Source organism: Onychostruthus taczanowskii, unplaced genomic scaffold, assembly GCF_017590055.1.
Source record: "Onychostruthus taczanowskii isolate IOZ18803 unplaced genomic scaffold, ASM1759005v1 scaffold22, whole genome shotgun sequence".
NCBI lineage: Eukaryota > Metazoa > Chordata > Aves > Passeriformes > Passeridae > Onychostruthus > Onychostruthus taczanowskii.
Window position 1 is genome coordinate 3318823 of NW_024499462.1, and position 17558 is coordinate 3336380.

General features: G+C 40.4%; 1 protein-coding gene across 2 annotated transcripts in view; it reads left to right on the forward strand.

Moving 5' to 3' along the window:
- Positions 1-17309, forward strand: part of RTKN2 (rhotekin 2) — a 33122-nt gene extending 15813 nt beyond the window's left edge. Inside the window, exons 7-13 of one of the 2 annotated variants that reach the window (XM_041404919.1) lie at positions 73-167; positions 1681-1787; positions 2773-2904; positions 9314-9479; positions 11381-11488; positions 12517-12968; positions 15509-17309. In XM_041404919.1, coding sequence (XP_041260853.1) covers positions 73-167; positions 1681-1787; positions 2773-2904; positions 9314-9479; positions 11381-11488; positions 12517-12968; positions 15509-15526 — 1078 coding nt within the window. In that variant the 3' untranslated portion in view covers positions 15527-17309. Of the gene's footprint in view, positions 1-72; positions 168-1680; positions 1788-2772; positions 2905-9313; positions 9480-11380; positions 11489-12516; positions 14477-15508 lie in introns of those variants that run through there. The other variant, XM_041404918.1, reaches the window with a different exon arrangement.
- The last annotated feature ends 249 nt before the right edge of the window (positions 17310-17558 follow it).

Consider the following 17558-nt stretch of genomic DNA (forward strand, 5'->3'; position numbering starts at 1 on the left):
GACTCTCTTTAATTACTGCCCGAGCAACATGAAGCAGAAATGTCCTAAACATGCCTTTTCTTTCACATTTAGTGGAGCAAAGTACAGTTTGCTAGCATACACCACTTTGGGGCTGGAAAGTGCTGAGGACAATTTCAGGACCCACAACCTTACCATTACAGGAAATGGTAAGTACATATGGTATCAATTTAAGGAAATAAAAAACCAGTAACATTCTGCATTAAAGTCTTGTGAACTAAAGAGCTTAAAGAGATTATTTTTCTTGATACTCAATATAGAACAACTTTAATAAAATATTTAACGGCTCTAAACCAGGCATCTGTACACAGCTGAATAAACTATAAGTTGAGTAAAATTTCAAGTCCAGATGAAAATTTAATTCTTTTGGGAGTTTCTCCTGTCATTTGCATCTCCATCTTACGTGAGTTGTAGTTATATACAAGTTATTTCCCCTTTCTCACAACCAAGGAAGGGTATCAGAATGCAGAACAGTTTGTTCCTCTGTAATCAAAAGAAAAGGAGAAAAATGGCTTCAGTTTGGCGAGCTGGTTTGAGGCCCAGATTTAACACAGGATGTAAGGGTGTGTGCTTGCAGTCTGTGCTGGCTGCTGCCCTCAGCTCGGGGGCAGCACAAGTTGGGAGCAGTCAGCCTGGACGCTGGCACCGTGGGGGACTGATTGTTCTGCAACTGATGGTGGTATTTTCACTTTTTGGCACTTTGTCCATTATTTTCTGCAAGGATAGCCCTTCCCTTGAGCCATCCTCCAATTGTTAACTTAAGGCATGGGATTCTCACTGTTGCTTCTGGGAACTTAAATAATTTACTGGGGTAAACTTGACCTCAGAAGGAATTTCCTTCTTTACGTTTCAGTAATTCTGAATAAGTACAGATTCAAAAATTTTTGGGCATTTATTTCTTGAAGTGTTGTGTGACTAATTTTGAGTACCTTTGACATTTGTTAGCCTTTCTTTATTAGTACTTTATATTCTTTCTTCTTGAAGTTCCTTTTCTGACATTAATTTACATAATTTAGTCCGGTGAGGAAGGACATACCTGGATATTTTGGTTCATTACAAGCATTTCTAAGCCTTGACCAAAGACACAGTCACATTAGTGGAACATTGCATTACCTACTTCTGATTACAGAAGAGAGCCTAGTGCATTGTGGAGCTGAGGGATTCCAATTCATTAGAAACTCCTTGGAACCCTAAATGCTCCTCTAGTGCTGATGACAAAAGTAGATACCAATTCCAAGCCTTATTAAAATAATCTGAAGCAAAGTGCTCATGTATAAATGTAACTGTGTGCCACAATGGGATGGGCTCAGGGATCATACTACCTGAGAGGGCCAGTGTACTTACCTTTCATGAGTTTGTAGCTCTGAAATGAGCTACGTTTTATGTAAGAACAACTCTTTTTTGCAGAGCAATGTTGCCATCTTTACTTGAAATTATTTTGTAATTTACGGAATTTTTCAATTGAAAAACACTTCCTGAAGACTAAAAATCAGTTTTAATCTAATCCAGCGGGATTAAATCTAACTCCTTAAAATACGAAAATGTGCTTATTTAAACTCAGGATCTTAATGTAAAAACAGATGTAGGAAGCTAAACTATATGTTTAGGGCCATTTTTCAGACCTGAGTGCTTGTCTGTCTTTTGCCTTTTTCTTTCCCCCAGAGGAATCCTCTTTTTGGCTGCCCCTGTATGGAAACATGTGTTGCCGTTTAGTTGTCCAGCCCTCCTGCATGGCCAGGGATATGATGGCAGGATTTCTAAATCAGCAGGTAAGACCTTGCTTGTGTTTGCATCCTGGGCTGTTAATAGCTGTCACTAAGGGTCCATTGCTAAAACATTTGCTTTTACCTGAAGTGATGTATTGAGAACTGTTGTTTTTTACCTGTTCTATCTAGAACAAGGGGGAAACTCTCTCTCAACTACATTTACAAAAGGTGCCTTCAGTGGCTGAGCATGGAGAAATCAATCTTTTCTTTGCATGAATGATGTGGGCTGTTAATGAAGATCAAGTACAACTCTTGTTTCAGAGTTGGTTTGCAGCGGTACTAATGGCACCAGTCCTGTGGCTCTCCTCCTTGTATGTACCCCTTGTTGTGCTGCCACAAGAGTTCTCTCACAGCATGGTGAATCAGGCTGGTGAACAGAGCCATATCTAAACTCATCCCTTCAGAAAGGATTCATGTGAATTTACTTCTCTGTTTTGGTTTGTTGCACAACTAGGCGAATGAGAAGGTGATAGTGGAGGGCCAGAGGGTCTGGGTCATTTGTCAGGAGTGCTAAATTACAGGCTTTAAACTGGTTGTGAAACTGTTATGGTTTTATGAAAGCTGTTCAGAAAATTCATTTGAGGAAGTGGAAATTCTAGACAAATGTCTTTGCTTGACATTTGTTGCATGTACTGTGTATTTCCGAAGTGAAATACTCTTTTTATTTCTATTATTGTGCAATTGCTGTAGTTAGTAAAGGTGCTTTTATTTTTACACTAGACACCAGATCTTGATTTCATTCTGTGTGAACCAGCAGATTCTGTACTATTAGTGTCACATGGCAAGTCTGTGAAAACTGTAAAACACCAGAAGACATTTAAAGTGCTGCTAACGTTTCAGAAATCAGTGACTGAAATATTCTGTAACAGAAAGGAATGAATTTGGTGTGGCTAAGGTTTGATCACTCAGGGCTGATATGTGTACACCTTGCAATGTGGTTTTGGTTTAGGTTTATGATTGGCAATTTCTGACTACTTCTTCCCCTTAGCAAATGGTAGGAGGTCTGACAAGCTGGAGGAGGCTGTATTGTGTACTGAGAGGTGGCAAACTCCTTTGTTATTACTCACCAGAAGAAATTGAGGCTAAAGTGGAGCCAGCACTGACAGTTTCCATCAACAAGGTAAAATTGGTTGCATGGGGCTTTTTTGTTTGTTTTGGGTTTTTTTTTGGTTGGGGTTTTAAAAATTATTTTATTATTTTGGGGGCATTATTTTTAGTTTAAGAAATGTGCAGTCATTTGGGCTCTAAGCTGCTGGTATGCAGAGTGCTTTATAGGTAGAATGAGGGTGGGATGTACTTCAGTGAAATTTGCAGTCCCCCAGCAGGAACATAACATTCCTTAGCTGTGGATGTAAATTCCTTCTATTGCATTAGACTGGTTAGCATAGAGGCAAAAAGGAGAGTGTTTTTCTATGGGAAAAGTAATAACCTTTTATATCACAGTTCTGTAAGACAGCCCTTGGAAATGTATTGCTTACAGTCCCCTAGCAATGCTTTGGTAAACTTTTGTCCTCAGCAAGGTGGAATTGCAACAAAAGCTTTTTTGTTGTTACGTGTTATTTGGCCAGTCTTAATTAGAAGGAGAAATGGAAAATTTTTCTAAATATTTTAGTGCCTTAAAATAAGCTGCTTTTCTTAATGCTGGTTTTGTCCAGAGCATAATAACTTTGGAAGCTCTGTTCTCTAGGATGATATTATTGCTGTTGTTCATGCCCTGGTTGAAAACCCTGAGTTTAAAATGAAATTTTAAAACATTGCTTACTATTTGACCAAAGAAACAGTAATTAATCTGAATATTTAAACAGGTAACGTCATGGGAAGGACCTTCTAGAATGGCAAGCATTAGAGACAACAGATGCTTTCAAAAACTGGTCTTGGTGCAGGCATCAAGGGTTACTATCCCATAAGGACGGGCAGAGGAGTTAAGTGTTGTCTGCAATAGCTGGCTGGGTTCATCCTACATTAGCGAGCAGGCCCGTTTGGAAGCTGTGTTACCCTCGGGCTCTCCGGGCTCTGCCGGGCAGGCCAGGGCAGGGCGCGGGGGGCAGCAGGGCCTTGGCTCCCTCCGTGTCTGCCTTTACCAGATCTCTTACCCCGCTGGTCACACGGCTGCTCAAATGCCTGTGTGCTGCGAGCGCGGGGCTGGGAACACCGGGGCCACGGGGTGACACGGAGCGCTCCCTGCAGCGGCAGAAGCAGCTCTGGGCGGCTCCAGCGCTCCTGGCAGAGGTCACTGCATTCTCGCTCAGAGCGACGCTGCTGTAGAACCCAAACATTTAAATGGGGCATAACAATGACCCGTGCTTGTTTATGGGTCACAACAAACGCCTGTTTGTGTTAGGATGCTATTTTTAATTGCTAAGATTTCAATTCCTTAAATAAAATTACCTGGTTTTCTAGTGCTATTTTTATTTCCAACTGTTCATATATTTACATTAAATAAATATTTATACTGTGATATATATTTAAGTAGGTTTACTTCTTCAGTCACTTTCAATTTCACTAGTCAGCCTCTGCCATAATTCTGTTTTCCAGCTGTTCACTGTATCAGTTAAGAAATGGTAAACTTTAGTAAATTTTAGAATGACTAAATAATTTTAAAATGTGACAGGAATATTTTTTAAAATTGTCTATCAGGTTGCCTCATATCTTTCCTTGGGGTTCTCAGTTTTAGTCTAAATCCTGATTTTGCTTTTCCTTTTAAAATAATCATATTGTCCTGAGATATTTTGCTCCTTTGAGTAACCAGTGCACTTAGAACCTAAAATCCAGCTTGATAAGCCTTTGCTGATAGAGTGTCCTTATGTTTGCAGGGTATCCTTAAAGCTAACTGTAAAAGGTACATGATTTATGTGTCTTACACCCTTTTACAAAAATACCAGGCTGCTGGAGAATGACTGTGAATCCTTCTTCAATGGAAATAAAAACAAAAAAAAGAAAACGCTATTGAAAACATATTTGGATCCTTTACTACTTAAACAGTTTGTCTTGAAAATAACTTAATGCCTGCAGCTGTTTTTTGATTCCTTTGTTATGAAATTTCTCATATGGATTAAATGAAAGCAGACTAATCGTATGGGCTTGTCTGCTACATGTTGTTAAAGAAACAGCAATTTCAAAGGGAAAGTTGAGATTGAACATCAACTCTAGACATTCTAGCTAAATTCTCTTTGGGTTGCATATGTGGCATTTTCATTTGTAATGTGAAGTTGATCCTTTACATGTAATTTAAGGATACTTTCTGAGAAGTAATGAAATCATCTGGATTTATGAGAAATTCTCTGGAAAATGTTCACACCGATAGCTGTATTTCCAATTCCCTTTGAATTGAGACTTGAAGAAGCCATTAAGACCAGCAAAGTCATTACTTCAACTTTAGATGACTTCACTGCTACTGCTGTTGAGCAAGAATGGTTCTGCAGTTCCTATTATGCAAGTGCTACTGTTATTGTTCCAGCTAAATGTGATTATAACATATTATATTGCACAACTAAGTAGGAAAAGAGAAATGATATTTTCTGTAGCAAAGAAAATTTACTGGAATCCAATTTGAAGAAATATCCTTTATGGGCCAGTTCCTGATTTTTTTTCAATTTTTCTTTAATTTGAAATGAAAAATAAAGGCCTTGCCTACACGTGATAGCTTAGTAAATTTGTGCATGTTCCAGCAGTTCACGTTAGTTGCTCAGTGTTTGGAATACATAATCTACTGTGTTTGATTCATAGATTATAAAACTTTTTTTGTGCCAAGGGTGCATGAAGCTTGAGGGATTCTGGGATCTCGCTTCAAATTGCTGCAGTCCCACAGCTCCCTTCCTGGCATATTTTGTCCATGCAGTCTTTGTCCCGGGGCCCTGCAGTGGGCAGGCCCAGGGCTCTCTCCGTGCCCGTGCGGATGGCTGAGGGGAGCAGGGTGAGGAGCAAGGGTTTGCAGGCTCGGGGTCACGGGAGCACTGCTGAGCAGTGCAGCAGGAGCAGAGGGACAAAATCAATTACCTGGAGTGACAGTCCTTGGTGGTACAGCTGTTCTGGCTAGGTCAGGTACAGGACTTTGTTGGAAAATGTGGTGATGGTCACAGCAGCATAACTTCAAGGGATCCATCCATTTTCTAGGGAAGCAGGGATTTCATCCTTAGGCTGGAGCAGAGGAATATGGATATCAGTTCTGGACCATGTGAGTTTTTATGGAGCCAGCAACATGAGCGTATTCATGGTGTGTGTTGGGGAACTCCAGCACAGGGAAATGAGATAAGCCCTGAAAATACTTGTATTCTCTGGAGTAAGGACCTGGTCCCACCGGTTGGCTTAGGAAAGCCTTCATGTGAAAATGTATTGGAAAAGCACAGACTAGTTAAGTACCTCCAAATGTCTGGTATCTCCTATCCCATCGCTCAGTTTAGTCTTGCAGTTGCTTGAAAGAGGTTGTGGATGCAGGCAGGGGAAGCAGGTAGAACACCCAGATCCTTGTACCACACATGCTCAAACTGAGCAGTTTGAAAGCTGCTTTTTTGGCTCACTGTTGCTTCACAAAATGCTTGCTGGTCATACATTGCTGTCTCCTTTTCCATGTTTTCAGCTGCTGCAGTGCTCCCAAGAACAATGGCACAGATATCCTAATATTGCTTATCCAGGTCGTACTCACACATTGTACTGGCCAGCCAGTGGCCATGAGGATGTCACATTAGTACAAGCTCACAAAACAAGGAAGGGACAAAATATTAGCTGATAGACTGAATTTGGTCTTCTGCATTAAAGTTTGAAAGCCATAATTTGAAATGTAACCATTTTTCCCTGCTTGCCTAAAACAATTTAATGGAAATTATTAATATTGCATGTACAGGTTATACTTGTTTCCAGTGTTGTACTGATTCTCAGTTTGGTTTATTTTTTTGTACTAAAAACATGAAGAGAGTTTGTTATGTGTATTTGATTTGTTTAACCTTAAAATAGATACACAGAACTCGGTCTCTAGGTTATTCAGTATTTTTAAGAACTGTAATTTGTTCTGATGTCTTAAAATGGTCTTTATAACCAGCACTCAGTGTGTCAGGACTGGCTTATCAGGAAAATGTTGTACCTCAGCAGTAAAAAACTTCTCTCTTCTTCTTAGCTTAAAATACAAGCTTTCCAGAGAGGTATATCAGGCAAAGAGATTTTATTTGTGGGGAGAAATAAAGAGTGAGGTTGGTATTTACAAATACCATATATTTTTCCCTTTTAGACTTTCCCCATCTTCAAAGAAACAATATTTTGCATAAAGAATATAAAACTGGCTTCAGCTTCCCCAGAAGAGTCACTTGAGTTCAAGATTCAATTGTTTTCCTGTTGCCATCCACTGATTGTTCTGGTCTTTACAATTGCTACAGCAGAGTTGGTTCAGTTTTTTAATAACTGGGAAAGATATTATTACAACATGGTAAATTAAATCACTTTTTGTTGGTTTTTTTGGGGGTTTTTTTTCTGCTTGTTTTGGTTTTGTTTTTAATAGCTTTTTGTTAGTTTGGGTTTTGCTTTTATTAAGTGGAACTGGGCATGTCATGTAATTCACCCAAGCCTGACAAATTCATCAGCCCATTGCTGTAATGGCATCTTGTATGACTGCTGAAATATTCAAGCATCAGCTATAGATGGTTGCTTGAGGATTTATCTCCTTTGAATAATACCACAGTTGTGGGATAAAACCTGCAGCAAACATCATTAAATAAACTTGTGTGTATGGTATGCTTGAAGTTCTTACCTGTCAAATGTTAATCTATTTGATTTCATTTTTTGCTGGTATCTATGGTTACCTGAGTTAATGGGATATAGAGCACTGATGGATGAATTACTTCATCTCCTATTTTTAGACAGAAGAATTTAAATGAACATATCCATCAGATATGCTACAAGCAGTTGTTGGTGTTTCAAATGGTTACTTCAGTAATGCATTTAAAATCTGGGGAATGGTCTGTAGAGTAACTTTTGTTTTTCTGAGTATCGGAACTAGGCTTATCCCCACGGGATCCCATGCGTGAACTTGATTTCTGTAGGTGTACGTTTAATGCCTTTAGCAGATGTTTGACATTTGGTTGAGTTGTGTAGGAGGGAACTGCTTGTTCTGTCCCCACTGTATTCTGAGGAGCCACCTTTGTGGTCAGAGTCACTGTCCATCCAGACAGGAGACGTTTGAACACAGCCCTGGCTGTGATTGTTGGCTTCCTTCACATCCTGGGCACTGCCCATGCCAGGAGTGCCCCGCTGTGGCGGGGGCAGTGCACGCTCTTGCTGTGTGTTAGATGTCCTCACATCCTGCTGGGTGCTGGGGCTGGCCAGCTGCAGGGGGCTGGCTGGTGCCCTGGCACCAAAACTCACTGCTCTGCTCTCCTGGGCATGCCAGAAATCCCCCGAGGAGCAGCGCTGTGAGGGGCTGCCACTTGTTCAGTCAGGTCAGGTCGCGGGTGCCAAGATATTCCCAGGGCTTCTACTTCAACAAATAAGGTGATGTTAGCTGTTTTAATTTACTCGTCATGTTGTGATGAGCAGAATGTTGTCCAGTTGTGTTCTGGAGTTCTTTTAGTTGTGTTTTAGCTAGACTTAAAGCTTTTAGCATTTTACACGCACACAAAAATCCCTGAGTTAGGGATAGTAGTTTTTTTTCTTCTTTATTGTAGTAATGCCATAACAAAGAAAGTAAATACTCTGAAAATACCACTGGATCTTGTCTAGAGCAACTGAACTATGTCCCTGAACAGAAGGAAAAACCTTAACAGTGCTGCTGTGTAATCTGAGAGCTTTTCTAACTCTAGCTAAAGAGATTTGTTAGACCTGTGTTATGCTTTTTGGATATATATACACATTTAATTATTTCTATATAGCTTTTCCTAATTAAGTTAAAAAGAAAATGTCTATTTTTAAATGGGAAATAGTTATTTTCTATTGGATCACAATCTCGTTCTAGTAGAACTGTATGAGTTACTGCTACAAATACCCATTTAAAGATGACCTAGGTAAATTTCATTTTAATTTTCCTGTCACTACTGTATTACCCTGAATGTCCTGATGCACTAAGATGAACATTAAATAGATACAGGTTTACAATGCAGTGGGTAAACAATGGCCCACGAAAGTGCAGTAGGAGGTGTAAATGGTAGCTGTAATAGTGTGGTTGTCCATCTGAATTGTTTGGAGAAAAGGAGCTGCTTGCTGTTACTGTAGATTATTCACTAAACTGCTGTGGAGAAGAGCGAGCAGTGTGAGATGAGCTGGTGAAGGTAGAGAGAGGGGGAACACAGAATTACAGCACGTTCTGTGATTCTGACTGAACTCTGATAATTGTGCTTTATTCCCTTATTCTTCATGTTTTATGCCATTTTAATAGTTTTATGAGAAAACAATTTTATTATCAGTTCCTGACATTGGTTCTTTTTTTCAATTGGGTGTTAATGTGAAGTAGACAAACAGCCAAATTCTACCTTTCCTTACGCTGTCATTGGCCATAAGTTGATGGCAGTGTGAAACAATAAGTCATTAGCAGAGTTCGTTGTTCCTAGGAAACGAGGATTCGAGCTGTGGATAAGGACTCCAAGAGAAGAACTAATAATTTCTGTGTTATCAACCCCGTGTCTGGAGAGGGTGTGACGCAACGTTTTGCTACTGACAGTAGGGATGAACTGCACCAGTGGATGGAGGCTTTCTGGCAGCACTTTTATGATCTGAGTAAGTAAGCAGGCAGTGCTGGCAGCGTGCCCTCCGAATGGGGCATTATGTAACATCAAAGGGATCTTGGAGCAATTTGAATTGGAATTGCCTCATAAGCCTTTGTTTGCAGGAACGAAAAGAAATATGTTCTCTGGGATAATACTGGGTGGTGGTCTGAGACGTTGGAAGGCAAATATTTGACTAAACCAAAGTCCGTGTGTTCTTGCAGGAAATCAGAGGCAGAGTATGCCCATCAATCTCAAAAAAACTTGTTCTCTTAGCAGTGTTCTTGGTAATGTTTTTTAAGACTGAAAATGCTCACTGTCTCTTCCTCCTTCCCACTGTAGTGGGAGGAGTCCACCTCTGCCTGGGCATCCAAGCAGTGCTGTGTTGGTTTGGTGAGATCCTGCAAGTACAAAACCTGAGTATGGAAGCCTTAGTGCCGAGTGGTGAGGATGCTGGCATCGGGTGGGGCCTTGGCTAGGATGGGGATTCAGCCAGCTCTTGGAAGTAATCACAAGTAAACTTGGGGTTTCCCTGCTCAGAGTATTATGGATGAATTAAATTACATTTTGTTATAAGAGGGATTGCTTGATTCTGTTGTAGTTCAAAGGTTTTGGTAGCCCTCATCACATGGGAATATGCTCACCCAGCCACGCTCCATCCGGTGAGCAAATACACACTGCTTACCTGGACCTGGTAAAAGCTGCACCTCAGCCTTTAACAGGTGATAAAATGTTACCCTGATGCTTTGGCAAACCTCTGGAACAAGCCCGATCTTACATGGCAGAGGGAACTCATTTATTGGTGTGAAATATTGTTGAAGTCGTATATTGTGCTCCTTGTTTATCACCAAATCTTTATTATAAAAACTGCATCGATTCATTTGCCTGTGTCTTTTTTCTCTGCTTGGCTCACAGATTTACTGACAATAGAGACTGTCAGCTGTTATGCTGCCATTGACAAAGTAGAATTGCTTCCTGATAGGCATTTTTATCAGGTCAGAAAACAAAACCAGGTCAATTAATGAAATACCAGTCTTTAGTCAGAGACAACACCAATCAAATAATTGAACTGAGGCTGTAGAAACTCAGTGTCGTACTTGTATTTCCAGTCATTTCTAACTGTGATTTACAATGAGAAAAAGCACTATCAATTAAAGAAACACACCAAGCAAAAACTAGGGCATCCTCTTTAAATTATCTGTAGAGGGTAAAAGTTCTACTTCTTATTCATTATAGATAGAATACTACCCACAGATTTTTTGAGACATTTCCTTTGGATTCAGAAAAAAATGGGTCACTTGGCATTTAAATGCCTTTTTTCTTCCCTGGTTCTAAAATTCTCTTAAAATTAATGTGCTCAGAAAACTTGGAATGATTGGTATGAACAAAGTAATTTTACTGTGTCTTGTTTTCCTTAAGGTCAAAATCTATTAATAGAAAAAAGAGTTTCCTTGTCTGCTAAGGGATAAAAGGCAAGTTATCCTCTATTAAAAACAGAATGTTCCTTTGCCATAACATTGTAACATTGCTGTATAACATCCAGCTTGCAGGATATTGGAGGTTGTTCCTCATAACTCGATGAAACTTCCCAAACCTTAAAATTTTTCTGGTTTTTCCCCCTTGGATTTATACTGTTTGGGGATTTGAAGGCAAATTATGGTCTTTAGCCATCACAGTGTAACAGTAATGCTGGCTGCTTAAATTCCAGCTAGGATCTTATGACCTTTGTGCTAAGAGAATGAATACAGACGTGAAAATACAAACGCATCCTGAGCATTCCTGCTAAACAAAAGTAAATTCTCACTGTTCAGTGTTACTTTGGAGATAGTTTCCTGACACAACCTAATAACTTCCATTTTTTTTTTCCAGGCTGATGTGTTTAAGTTCCAGTCATTGTTCTCTTTTCTCTCTCAGGCCAGTGGAAGCATTGTTGTGAGGAACTTATGAAAATTGAGATTATGTCACCACGGAAACCACCTTTGTTCTTGACAAAGGAAGCGACCTCCGTCTACCATGATATGAGTAAGTGGGATTTGCCTTTTCAAGTTGCAGAGTAACAGAAACAACATTGTCTGAATTCAGATGGCTTCTGGTGGTGGTGGTGAAACACTGAGTTTTTCAAGGATGTGATGAGGAGTGACTGAGGGAGCTGCAGGTGGTTAGCCTGAAGAAAAGGAGGCTCAAGGGGACCTTATGGTTCCCTACAAGTACCTGGAAGGAGATTGCAGCCAGAGGGGATTCAGTCCCTTTTCTCAAGTAAGGAGTGATAGGACAACAGGAAACAAACTCCAGTTGCCCCAGGGGAGGTTTAGATTGGATGTTAGGAAGAATTTCTTCACAGAAAGGGTTATCAAGCAGAGGCACTGGCTGCAGGGGTGGGGACAGCATTTTGGAGGTATTTGAAAGAGAGATGTACGTATGTGGTGCTTAGGGACAGGGGTTGGTTGTGGACTTGGCAGGGTAACTGTTGGACTTGGTGACCTTTAAAGGCCTTTCCCAACCTAAACAGTTCTGTGATTCTATTGAAAATCAGGTACTGCTGCTGTTTGAGGCTGGTACTACTGCAGTATACATTGAAAACTCAGTAAGAAGAAATGGAGCAAAGCAGTCCTAAGGCACATAGAGAAAAATGATATATGTAAAGATGTCCCATTTTCTACAGGCTGGCAGCACAGAACTATTTAGTCAGACTTTCATGGGCCTCCTGTGAAACAAAATTTTCAAAGCACTATACAACAAAATGTATTTAATAACTAATACATACAGGTTTCCCTGTAGCACTTTATTTTTTCTTTTACTTGGAAAGAAATATCAGTGCCTACCCTGCTGCCTCAATGCCAGCTGTCACACAAATAATTCCCTCCTGTCACCTCAGTTCTCTCTTGGATGGCATATGTAATATTTTCCAATTCATCCATTAATACTCTTAGTCGTTCAGACTTGGTGAGACAGCTAATACAGCTTTGTATTCTGAGTAGTAATAAGAAAATAGAAGTAAAACAATTTGTGGTGTTTTAATCTGGGTTAATTGCTGTCCCTTAAAATTACAGGCATTGACTCTCCAGTGAAACCTGAGGGCTTAGCTGATATCATACATAGGAAAATTGAAGAGAGCAATGGTGAGTTCCTTCTTGGCCAGCAAAAAGGGTCTGCATCTGCCCTATGGGCATCACTCTTTGATGGATCTCATGAGATGACTGTTCAGAAAAACATGCATCTGGACTCAAAAAGAGATGCTACAAGTCCTACTGACAGCAGAGGAAAGAAAAGAAGAGCACCTCCTCCACCCTCTGATAAGTCACCATACAGTGCAGAAGCACGGGTGAACACAGAGCAGCTGGGCAAGGAAAACTGGAGGAAGCCTGACCACTCACCTGCCAGTAGCTCTTCCTTGGAGTCGGTGTTAGCTACGAAAATGCAGCAGCTGCAAACCCCCATTGCTCCTCCTCGCAAAATTGGTCCTTGTGGGAAAAGTGGTGGCCTGGGGAATCCTGTTTCTCTGGTGAGCAAGACCAAGTCTGAAACCAAACCAGTACCAACCCCTAAACAGAAAGGCATCACAGAAATACTAGACCCCCGGTCCTGGTTGCATCCATAGGCATCATATTTAGCTTAGAGGACTCTTTGGAATTTAAAGTTTCTCAGCCTTCTCCTAATACTCTTTGTTAAAAGTAGATTTTAGCATTTAGCTCGTGTTTTCTGTAAGCCAGGGCATTACTGCTAGCTGCAGTCTCAGCTGTATTCATTAGTGCTCCTATCTAAATAATTGCACTGGAATTATTAGAATGGGGGGTGTTTCTCTGGAGTAACGGTGCTATTTCTGAAAACAATAGTTCAGTACTTTCCTCTTGGAAAGACCACGGTGTTCAGGGTAACCTCAGCTGTCCCCACGGCAGGGATGTTAGCAGTGCCTTCTACCAGTCCCTCAGCTTAGCCCATCCACAGCTCCTCAAACTACTTCAGTGGGAATTCACACGTATTCAGCACAGCAAAGCTGATTTTCTTGGGCTCCATGCTCGCTGCATCCTCTCCCTCCCTTGCTGTTTAGGAAACAACTGCTTATATGGTAATCAAGTATGAAAAGCTTTTGTGCTGTTCTGAATGGCTCTGTAACTCCATACGCATTTCTGAGGCAGTTCTATCAATTTAGTGTGGGCTTTCCCAAGTTCCTGCTGGTTCATGTGCAGTTGGAATGGACCAGGATTATCTGTCTTTGAGCAAGGATATGATCCATCACTGCTGTGTTATTCTGGGCTAAGACAAGCATTTCAAAGCAGTTGCTTGGGTATGTGCACGTGCACATCTTACGGTTGTTTTTCCTGACAAACGTGGGCCTGTAGCACAGCTCCTCCTTTGTGGAGCCTCTCAGCAGCTCCTGCCAGGGAGCTGGTTTGTAAACAGGCAGTGTTACTGGTAAGCAAGCAGGGCTTTTTCACCACTTGTTCTTTCTGCAATAGCAGAGAACAAGCACTTCAGGTGAAGATACTGAACTTGGGTTACTCTTTCGTCAGACTGTTCACCAGTTCTGTAAGAAGTATGGGTTGTTAGGGTTCCTGTGGCACCTGCAAAACACCTACTGCATAAGAAAAGGCTGTGTTCTCTTGGATCCACAGCTTAAATACCCAGCCATTTCCTTGGCTGGTGCATTTGTCTCAGATGCTGGAACTTATCCAAGGGCAAAGGTCTACTTGCAGTTCTCCCTCTGGAGACTTGGTGCTTAGACCTGTGTTGAGAGGGTCATATCAGCAACTGTATACATACAGTTCATTATTTATTATTTTTTTCCCAAAATGTGGATGGCTCTGAGAGCTTTACCATTTCTCCATAAGATGCTGTGGGCATGGTTGTTTGGTTGATTTCTTTTATTTAATTTTTTGTCTTCAGCTAAGCTCTTGGCTCCACAGTTGTAAAGGTATCTGCTGAATTCCCTCAGTAGTTCATTTGGGATGGGGTTGAGAGGCAGGTTTCATTTACAAATCCTTTGCAGGATTAGAGCCCTTTGTTCTAGAATGTCCTTGTTCATTCTTCATTTAATCGCGTTCCATTTTCCCTCTGAAACAACCATAATCATTCTTACAATAAATCATGCTGTTACTTAAGTGGATGGTTTGTGAATGGCTTATAAATAGGAACAGAAAAACTGAAGAAAAACTACGTGATTATGTAAATCAGACAACTAAGTAGACTGTACAACTCTGAACAAGAAATGGGAAAAACTGGGAGGGGGGAAGAATATTTTCCAAAGTGTAGCTGCAGTTTATTTAGCTTTAAATCTAGCCTTAAATGTTTCTGTGCTCAGAAAGTAAAAAAAACACCTTTTCTTGGTAACCCCCATTCATTTTGTAGCTATATTTTTTAAAAATCTCATAAATATATAAGAAAGAAGGCACCATAATGAGGATTTACTTTTAAATTCAACAGACCACTGAGTTTCAACAAGCAGTTAAGGAAAGAAGACACCATAATGAGGATTTACTTTTAAATTCAACAGACCACTGAGTTTCAACAAGCAGTTTCTCTGCTGATTCAGTGGCTTTGTTTCGAACTGAACATGTGTATTTTCCAAGGCGTTTAATATTAATTTGAAGTCTTCAAGTGATGAGAATTCACTCATACCTCCTGTTGCAATACTTAATTACCCCAGGTACATTTTCCACTTGATTTTCTATTTGCATTTCTAGCTCCACCTTAAGTTATTTTGGTCTTTTAATGCATTTGATTGCTCATATTGATCTCTGTAGTATCAGCTTTTCTAATTGCCTGTGTGTAGTTATAAATCATGATTATGTCCCTTTTAACCTTTTCTCTGATGAGACGTACTGAATTCCTTAACTTTCCTATGGCAGTGAATGTTATCCACGACTAATTAATCTTCACGTTCTTCTCTGGATTTCTCATGTACAGAAATGTTTGTAAGGGTGATATCTGAATTAGGTGCCACATGTCAATAGTGATCCATCAGGACTGTATAGAGATCCTCTTGTTCTGATGAATATCTCCCTCTCTCTCTTTCCTCAAATTTTTATTTTTTTTTTGTGGAAGCATTGCCTTGGATGCTGACTGTTATGGGCCATGTCCTCTTCAGAGTCTTTCTCAAGAATGTGGTACATCATCCTCTTATTATCTTACCTTATATTTTATTGCAAATACAGATTGTATTTTACCAGCATTAAAATACTGCTCATGAAGTGATCCAGATTGCTCTGTGTAAGTGACCTGTCCTCATTCTTTACTACTCCAGCAGTCTGCATGTCCTTTGCAAATTTATTGCAAGTGATTTTTACAGTTTATTCCAGATCATTGATTTTTAAAATTGAATGCAAGGTAAGGTTTGTAGAGAGAGGTGATAAGTTTTTATTACATCAGTGACATGGGTAGGGGGTGGGGAAAAGCAAACAGGCAGGCCATTGAATTTCTGTCCCTTTTATCCCAGAGCTTTTTAAACTTTCAGTAAGATGACAAACAGCTGTATTTCTTGCTGAATCCCTATTAATACTATATCTTGAAATTATTATTGTGATATTTTAAAGAAAATTACATGTTCATCTTGTTTTCTGAAAGTTACTCAGGGTTCTTGTGGATAACACCTCAGTGCAGGTGTCTTTGCAAGCCCAGCTTAATAGATCTAAGAGTAAAATGCAACCTGTTGTTCAAGACCTTCATGAAGCTGTGTTGATATTTTATATCTATCCTTAAATTAGACTCATGTGGGCCAGTTCATGATATTGGAGAGGCCACCACTAAGCAAACAAGGCCGTTCATTATTCTGTTCATCTCCTTCAGAACTACATAATCCCTGCTATGAAGAAAGAGTTGATTCAGATTTTAGTATTTATTGTTACTTTGCCTTTCTTCTCCCTCTCCTTCTGTATTGTTATCAGTGCCTTTGCATCTTCTGTGAAGCTTGTTGGTTTGACCAGTAAAACCTGCAGGCTCCCAGGAAACGCAGAGCTCAGCTGTACAATAAAGTCAGTGCCCCTGGAGGAACTGCTGCTCCCAGGATCAGAGGAGAATGTATTGTTTCACCATTTAGCAGCTGCGTTCAGTGAGGATGCTTTAATTGCATGACTCAAAATATCAGGGATCAAAACCCGAAAGTCATTTGGCAGCCCCTGCTGGGATGAGGCTTGGAGAACCTGTGCCTTCTCCCGGCCCTTGCGTCCCATTGCCCTGTGTTGACATTTGTGTAGGCAAGGTGCAATGCTGTCGCCTGGCTGGGAAGTCCATTGAGAAACACTTCTCCCAGGATGAATGGCTCCAGTGATCCAGGGTAGCACAGGGAGGACGTTGGTGGCACCTGCTGAACTACGCATGGGATTAGACTTCTCTGAGGAATGCGTCAGGCCTGCTCTGAAAACTGTACCTGCTGCTTGTCTGCTGGGCTTGGTGGATGCTGCTTAAACCAGAACCGAGTGATCGGATGCAGTCTTGAAGTGGGGGAGGCAGCCTGAACTCTTCTCTTAGGAAGTACAGCTTGAAATTAATTGCTACTTCAAACTTGAACATGAACTTCTGAAATACTGAACAAAGCCTTAACTTATTAACTTTTTCTATTTACCTAATGTCTTCAGTTGTTTACTTGGTTTTGGAATGGTAGGTGGTACTTTCTGTGGTTTTAAAGGCATTACCTTTAAATGCTTACATTTTTACTAGTACTGTGAGGTTTTTTCCCCGTGGTAATAATACTAATAGTTATTTTATGGTAGCTTGTACATATTTGGAAATACTGTCATAGTATTCAGAGTTGATTTCTAATTAATACAAACTGCCTTAATAGAAAAATGGAGATTTGGACACTAATGTATTGCGAAATGTTAGAAGTCTTCTTATTTTGCTGCTAGCATATTGTATTTCTGTTAAAATATGCGAGTAAAATTAAAAACGTTTCTAGAATAAAAGGTTTACTGTGTAATTTTTTTCAATCTGGAACTACATTAAGCTTTACTCCAGTGTATAAGCCATGGGTGATGGCTGCTGTAAAATGAGAGGGCTCAGGGGTAGCTCCTTTTCCCTTGGGCTGCCATGAATGTACCCCTGTAGGCTCCTACTGACAACAGCAAACGGTATCAGCCTCAGCCCTGGAGGAAGGGAG